Raw genomic sequence first — 7,500 nt, forward strand, 5'->3', positions numbered from 1 at the left:
ACACGGACTACGACACGTACATGGCCATCTTCGAGTGCGACCGCGCGGGCCTTCTGCACCGCCGCTCCGTCGCCATCCTCTCGCGCACCCAGGCCATCGATGAGATGTTCGTGAGAAGGGTCAGTGCTCGAGGGCGGTTGCTGTTGGCGTTCCGGTGTCGGGAGAGTCTGTTTCTCTGCCTGTCTGGTTGGCCTTGTTCTCGCTTTGGTCGTTTGTGCTGCCTCTGTGGCGGATTTTTTCCGTGTCTTTTTTTCTATGTCTGTTTATATACATCCTTTATATGTATTTATATTTTTGAACGACCTTAGCGTCTTCATTCTTATTATAATTTCTATATGCTAAGATCGAAAATATAGAATGGAACAGGCTTTTCAAATTCAGAAGAGATTACATTCAACCCACATTTTTTTTTGCAGCGATTTTGAAATTTTGATATGAATATTTTTTTCATATTTTTATTCTCATTCTTTTTATTGTTCTTATTCTTAATTTTATTCTAATCGTTCTTATAATAATTGTTTTCATTGTCAGTAGTATTATTGTTCATCGTTATCGACAAATTATTATTATTATTAATGTTTTTGTTTTTGCTGTTGTTTTTATTATAATCATTATTATTATTACTTTATTTTCATTTCGATTATTGATTTATATTCATATTTATGATATCACTTTGTTATACATTTTATTGATGTATTGAAATATTTTTAGGTCCGTCGCCTCCTGGACGTAGCTGAAGTGGGCCATGGCGCCCTTTCCACCATCAGCCATGACACTTGCCGGAAGACTGGGTAAGTCGCCCGTGATACGCCCAATTTTTATGCTTAACAACCCGTGGGCGTCTCTTTTAAAATGGTCTTATTTACTCTTTCTCTTCTTTCTTTCTTTCTTTCTTTCTTTCTTTCTTTCTTTCTTTCTTTCTTTCTTTCTCTCTCTCTCTCTCTCTCTCTCTCTCTCTCTCTCTCTCTCTCTCTCTCTCTCTCTCTCTCTCTCTCTCTCTCTCTCTCTCTCTCTCTCTCTCTTTCACACACACACACACATACACACACGCACACACACACACACACACACACACACACACACACACACACACACACACACACACACACACACACACACACACACACACACACACACACACACACACACACATTTTTCTGGCGGAAAAATATATTACAAATCGATATCACTTATTTCACAGTTATATTCATCAAATACATTTTTCTTTCTGCTTCATTGCCGTCATATTCCATATACATTCGCTCACTAATTCAGTTTGTTTGCTACTTATGCTTAATATTTCCTGACTCATATGCCTTGAATTAGTGATCAGTAATAAATGAGTAACGACAGTCATTATGCGTCTCTTATTCATGAGTTTACAAAACGAAATGTGAATGAATTTGGCGCAAGTTTAAGCACTTTGAAATATGTTACACAGGCCTGTCCATTGCAGTTTTTTTCGCATTCTTCCTGAATTACATCATTCCAACCACATATTCCCCCTCCCCCCTCCCTTCCTCTCCTTCACCTCTTCTTCCTTCGTTCTATCTACCTCTCTTCCCTTACGCGTACTTTCCCCACTCCCCGTCTTCTTATGTTTCCCTTTACCCCTCCTCCTTCGACCTCTCCCCTCCCTCTTGTTTTTTTCCACCTCCCCTCTCCCATCTCCTTTTCTTCTCCCATTTTCCTCTTTCGTTCAGCCGAAGCCAGAGCCAATATCCCGCAACATGACATGGAAAAAAGGAAAAAAGCAAAACTAATGGCATATCATGACTAACCAATCAATGAGTCATTTTCACTATAGAGTCGTAGTAACTAAGTTCAAGCTTGACTCATCTGGCTGTGACTCACTCTATAAACTCTATATGCTGAGTCACATCTCTTTTATTTGATTCGAATTTCCGCTGCATGATGCAGTTTTTGACTAATGTGTTTTATTTATTTTTGCGTTATTATCATCATCATCATTATTATTATTATTATTATTATTATTATTATTATTATTATTATTATTATTATTATCAATATTGTTATTATTATTATTACATACACTGTGATTTCATAGATTTCTTTGAGCATAACGTACTCTATTGCATGAATACTAGTTCTGAACATTGCATAACAACAATGAACAGATAATTATTGAAATCAAGGGGACCCAACAGTAAAACAAATATTGTCATTAAAACATCTCAATGCCATTAAGAACATTGCTTTAATTGCCTTAATCTTGAGAACAAAGCGTGACCCCCCCCCCTCCTGCAGGCAACACAACTGGCACGTGGACGAAGAGCTGTTTGGACTCCTGCCGGGGGTGGACGAGGGCCAAGTGCGCAGGCGCGTGTCCGACGGGGTTCAGGACTACGACATCACGCAGCTCGAGATCATCGGCGACGGCATCGAGGACGAGAGTTTCCGCGGTAGCCTGAAGGACAAGCGGCCTGCTCCCAGTCTGTAAGGAGGAGGAGGAGGAGACGAAGAAGAAGAAGAAGAAGAAGAGGAGGAGGAGGAAGAGGTAGGAAAATAATTATTATAAGAAGGAGAAGGCAAAGCGGAGAGAAGACAAAGGAGAAAAGAATCAGCGAGGAAGAATTAAGAATACGGAGATTAGTAGCCGAGAGAACGCCTCCTTCCCCCTCGGTCCCTTGTTTTCATCGGCAGTCCCTCTCACTCACGCACACCAACGCCATCTTTCGACTGCAAGAGTAACCAAAGAACCTCCGAAAGCCACGGGTCGCTCAGTCCCAAAGACGCGCTCATTCCCTCCGCGGTGGTATGGACAAGGAAGCGAAATCGTAGCGTTTTTTTTAAATTAGTATACTTATGTTATAATACTGATGTTATGTATGTTTAATATGTGTGGATATTGCTCCAAATGTAAAAAAAAAAGAAAAAATGGAACATTCCTAAAGCATCTAGGCCAAGGTGTAGGATAACAGACCTAACAGCCAGCGCCTCTGAGGGGTGCCACGCCCAGCCCGAATCTCAAGCCAAGAGTCAGGTCCTTTTAGGTTCCTGGTTGAGTACCTTGGTACCTTGGCTCTCCCTAATCCGTACCTGTTGTTAAAGTGTAATAAAATCTGTTATTTACTAATTGGATTTTATTCGTTCCTCACGTTGAAGCCAGAAAAATATAGAAAATAGTAAAACTTTATTAGTGTTCTGATTATCATCATCATTTACCATTATCATGATCATTACTGATATTAAATTGTCTTTGTAATATGCACCAAATAAGAATTAAACTCAGACCGCAATTAACATAAAACCGCGATCGAATATATATAAGTATACCCTATTTATGTACGTTATAGTTTTTTCTTTCTTAATTCCATGTGGATGCTTTAACCGCTGCTAAACGATATCTTTGTGTAATTCCCACCTGTGTTTGTATGACAGAGTGGAAAGTACGATTACTCTCATTTCTCTCACTATATATAGTATTATGAATTAAAAACAATTGCGACCCTCCCGAACATAAAAGATTGAATTTCTGAATCGTTTCCGTTATAATTTCTTTCGTTATTTTCAGTTATTCTTGTTTTACCTAATCTGCAAGGATGATTACATATCGTGAGTTATATTTACATAGTTTCATTTTATCGTCTTGGTCCCTCATCTTTGAACATGTAAGAGAGAGAGAGAGAGAGAGAGAGAGAGAGAGAGAGAGAGAGAGAGAGAGACAGAGAGAGAGAGAGAGAGAGAGAGAGAGAGAGAGAGAGAGAGAGAGAGAGAGAGAGAGAGAGAGAGAGAGAGAGAGAGAGAGAGAGAGAGAGAGAGAGAGAGAGAGAGAGAGAGAAGGGGGAGTTTTAATAAGGTATTCGTTCCCTACGACTGGTGTAAAAGTTATCTCTAAACTGATAACTGTTGCTCGCTCAGCTGATCGCCCTATCGCAAGTTGCCAACATTCTTTACTAGATATTACCGTCAGTAATATTTTCCACAAATGTATATTTAATAACACCAACGCCAGTCAATATGGATTATTTTTTTCCATTTTTTTAGAAGATAAGAAAAAGACAAGCCTTAGGTGGAGGTTTGTCAAACCTTAGACCCATTTAATCACATTGATCTTTAGTAACGCGATAAGGTTTAGTTCCGCCATTTACCACCAGAGGAAGGGCAAGATCACAACAACAGCTGAGGTAAAATTTATTTCATTAACAGTAAATTAATTTGGTTTTAATGGACGTTCGTTGTGAAAGGAGTCAAAAGTTCGAAGAACAACGAAGAACGTGTATTTTGTACGTGGGTAACACTTTTGACACGAAATGTTTATACAGTTCCAATTATAATAGGAAGCCGGGACGGCATTCACGGAAGGTCTGACTTATTTTCTATTCTGTGTATGATTTGCGCTGGTTCCTTATGCCAGTTAATGTTGATGAGATAACATGTTAATACAACATACTGCAATATTTTTTTCTTTTATAGGTTTGTTGTCATTACACAGCTGTGAAGGCGCGCAGCGCCATTTGTAATTTTGAATATTAATGGTTTACAATACATCAAGGTGGGTCTCCAGAGTTTATTTGTCTTTACTGCTGTGTGATTATTCGTCTATGATTCCCCACGATAATGTTTTTGACAAGCAGATTCTTGTCTGTTTTAGTACAGGTGTGGAAGAGTTCCACGCATGCAAGGACTGTCTAAAAATACAATGCAAATTTACACAAAATTGAAGATAATTCTGCATCGAGTATGATGGAAAAACCTGGTAGCCTCTTTCAATTTTTTATTGTTAAACGTTAATTTAGTAATTTGCTGTATTTTACTAAAAATGCAAATAGCGGCTCCCGCCTTTACAACGAATGTAGTGACAATAACTGTAGGGTGCCACATTACATTTAATATAATAATATATTTTAAATAATGTGTAATATTACCGTCATGATATACGAAAGAATTATTGCCATAATTAATAATACCTGCATTAACTTTGAGACATGGCAGCGGAGCAAAGCATCGACAAAATCGCAAAGAACAATAATAGACCTTTCGTGAATACCGCTCAGGGGACGTAATCATATTATCACGGTGTAGTAACTCGTAAGAATTTAGGAGCGTCGGTAGGCCTATATCCCTAGCCCATCCCGATATAGAATCGCAGCCAGTTTTGTGCTCTCTGAATTACTGGTCACTTCAGATAAGGGTAATTTTACAGCTTACGTCCGCCGATCGGACATCGACGATTGGTATCGTTGGATTCCTAGCACTGTCTACAATGCAAATATATAGTTTTTATTGCGCGGAAACACCCCGTTAGTAAAGGTACGTGCGGAGACAGACCGTAAAACTCACTGAAGTTTTATCCTTTCGGGTGCTACACTCCTGAAACCAGTAATTCAAATTATATTTTATGAGTCCATCCGACCTTTCAGTACGTTGTTAGTTATTATTTTTTATTCACAACAAACATGAAAAGTTGAGAGCAAACATGTAGGATAACGTTCAAGAGACTTACGAACTTTGAAATTCCTAGAAACCTTTTCCCGCAAACTTCATCATCACTTTCACCTGTTTGATATACAGTCGTTCGTATTTGTATAAAAATACCCTGAATCCTAAAGTTTACTATATCTTTAACAAAATGACAAGCCAAATATGCTTAGCCAGTCATTTGTAAACATTTGTAAACACGCACACACACACACACACATGTGTGTATGTATATATATATATATATATATATATATATATATATATATATATATATATATATATATATATATATATATATATATATATATATATATATATATATATATATATATATATATATATATATGCGTGTGTGTACATACAGTCATGCTGATATAAGAGCGAGTGGGTGTGAATACATATGTATACATATACCTATAAATTCATGCGTAGCCTCCCACCCGCAGCCTCACTCCGCACAAGAACGGGTCTCGCTTCATCTCCCTTCCTCTTCCTTTTCCTCCACTTCCTCCACTTCTCTGTCCATCGCGCCCCCCTCCTTCGTCCACATGGCGTTCTCCTCCCTCGCCCTCTTCCTCCTCCTGGTGCTCGTGGCGGCCGCGACGGAGCCTGAGGAGGTCCCCCGGCTCACCGTCAGCCTGTCTTCCCCCTACTGCAAGCAGGTCGACAGTTCCGTCAGCTGCGACTTCAAGGACACGGAGGAGGTGAGATAAAGAGCGTCAACGAGTTTCTTTCACATTTTCTTCTTTTCTCTAATTTCGCATGGCTCTCTTTTCACTCCTTTTCTCTCTTTTTTTTTACTTATAAAGTTAGCGAGGTATAGACTGTCTGTTAATGGGAACTCTCAGCGAAAATAGGTGTTTATCTACTATATCTACTATATATCTGTTTATCTGTCTATATATCTATCTGTCTATCTATATTTGTTTGTGTGTGTATGTGCGTGTGTGTATGTATGAACATATATATCTATCTATCAATCTATATATATATATATATATATATATATATATATATATATATATGTATGTATGTATGTACATACATACATACATATACATATACATATACATATGCATATGCATATGCATATGCATATGCATATGCATATGCATATGCATATGCATATGCATATGCATATACATATACATATACATATACATATACATATACATATACATATACATATACATATACATATACATATACATATACATATACATATACATATACATACACATACACATACACGTACATACACATACACATACACATACACATACACATACATACACATACATACACACACACATATACATATATATATATATATATATATATATATATATATATATATATATATATATATATATATATATATATGCGTGTGTGTACATACAGTCATGCTGATATAAGAGCCTTTGCTACAATTGCATAATGTGTCTATTTGCGTTTCAGTTCATTCATTTGTCGTGCTAACCCTCTCCTCTTTCTTCCTGCTCGAGCCAACCGGCCTCAGCCTCATTTCCAATTGCAGCCGGTGTTCCTCGACGAGCTGCCGACCCCCAGGACCTCGAAGGTCTTCCTGCACAACGCCGGCAGCGTGACGGTGGCGGCAAAGGTGTGCATTCACCTGGCGTTCTTCAGCGTCTCCAGCATCACCTTCGCCAAGAACAGCGAGTGCCCCGCCGACGCCAAGACCTCCCTCCGGCTGGTCGACTCAGGGGCCAACCTCGTGCCTCCTCAGGTGATCCGCCTCGACATGGAGGACTCGTCGGCGACGGTGCTGGATACCGAGGCGGAGATGGAGTCCCTGAACCTCCAGAGATCCTCGCTGGGCGTTCTGCACGCGCCGAAGCCTTTCCGCGCCAACACCATCATTAAGCTCGAGCACTCGACCATCTCCTCGCTCGACGGACTCGTCTTGGAGGGCTCCCAGCTCCTCATGATCAACACCACCGTCGACACCATCAGGAAGCATGCCATCCAGCTGAAGGACTCCTCGGGCAGCATCTGGGTCAGCTCCTTCAGGCAGACGTACGACCAGGCGCTGCT

At 39.6% G+C, this 7,500-nt stretch overlaps 2 protein-coding genes across 7 annotated transcripts in view; both read left to right on the forward strand.

The window, feature by feature from the left end:
* The window catches only part of LOC113800824 (uncharacterized), a 17,812-nt gene extending 14,715 nt beyond the window's left edge, over window positions 1-3,097 (forward strand). For all 4 annotated transcript variants that reach the window (XM_070123550.1, XM_070123552.1, XM_070123551.1 and 1 more), the window contains exons 4-6: window positions 1-119; window positions 712-791; window positions 2,269-3,097. The exon at window positions 1-119 is cut by the window's left edge. In XM_070123550.1, coding sequence (XP_069979651.1) covers window positions 1-119; window positions 712-791; window positions 2,269-2,461 — 392 coding nt within the window. In that variant the 3' untranslated portion in view covers window positions 2,462-3,097. The remainder of the gene's footprint in view (window positions 120-711; window positions 792-2,268) is intronic.
* Window positions 3,098-3,934: 837 nt separating this feature from the next.
* Window positions 3,935-7,500, forward strand: part of LOC113800818 (uncharacterized) — a 5,003-nt gene continuing 1,437 nt past the window's right edge. The window contains exons 1-3 of one of the 3 annotated variants that reach the window (XM_027351614.2): window positions 3,935-4,148; window positions 5,892-6,149; window positions 6,983-7,500. The exon at window positions 6,983-7,500 is cut by the window's right edge and continues 1,437 nt beyond it. In XM_027351614.2, the coding sequence (XP_027207415.2) occupies window positions 5,994-6,149; window positions 6,983-7,500 (674 nt within the window). In that variant the 5' untranslated portion in view covers window positions 3,935-4,148; window positions 5,892-5,993. Of the gene's footprint in view, window positions 4,149-4,422; window positions 4,517-5,877; window positions 6,150-6,982 lie in introns of those variants that run through there. The other 2 variants (XM_027351615.2, XM_027351613.2) reach the window with 2 other exon arrangements.

Source organism: Penaeus vannamei, chromosome 7, assembly GCF_042767895.1.
Source record: "Penaeus vannamei isolate JL-2024 chromosome 7, ASM4276789v1, whole genome shotgun sequence".
Taxonomy (NCBI): Eukaryota; Metazoa; Arthropoda; class Malacostraca; order Decapoda; family Penaeidae; genus Penaeus; species Penaeus vannamei.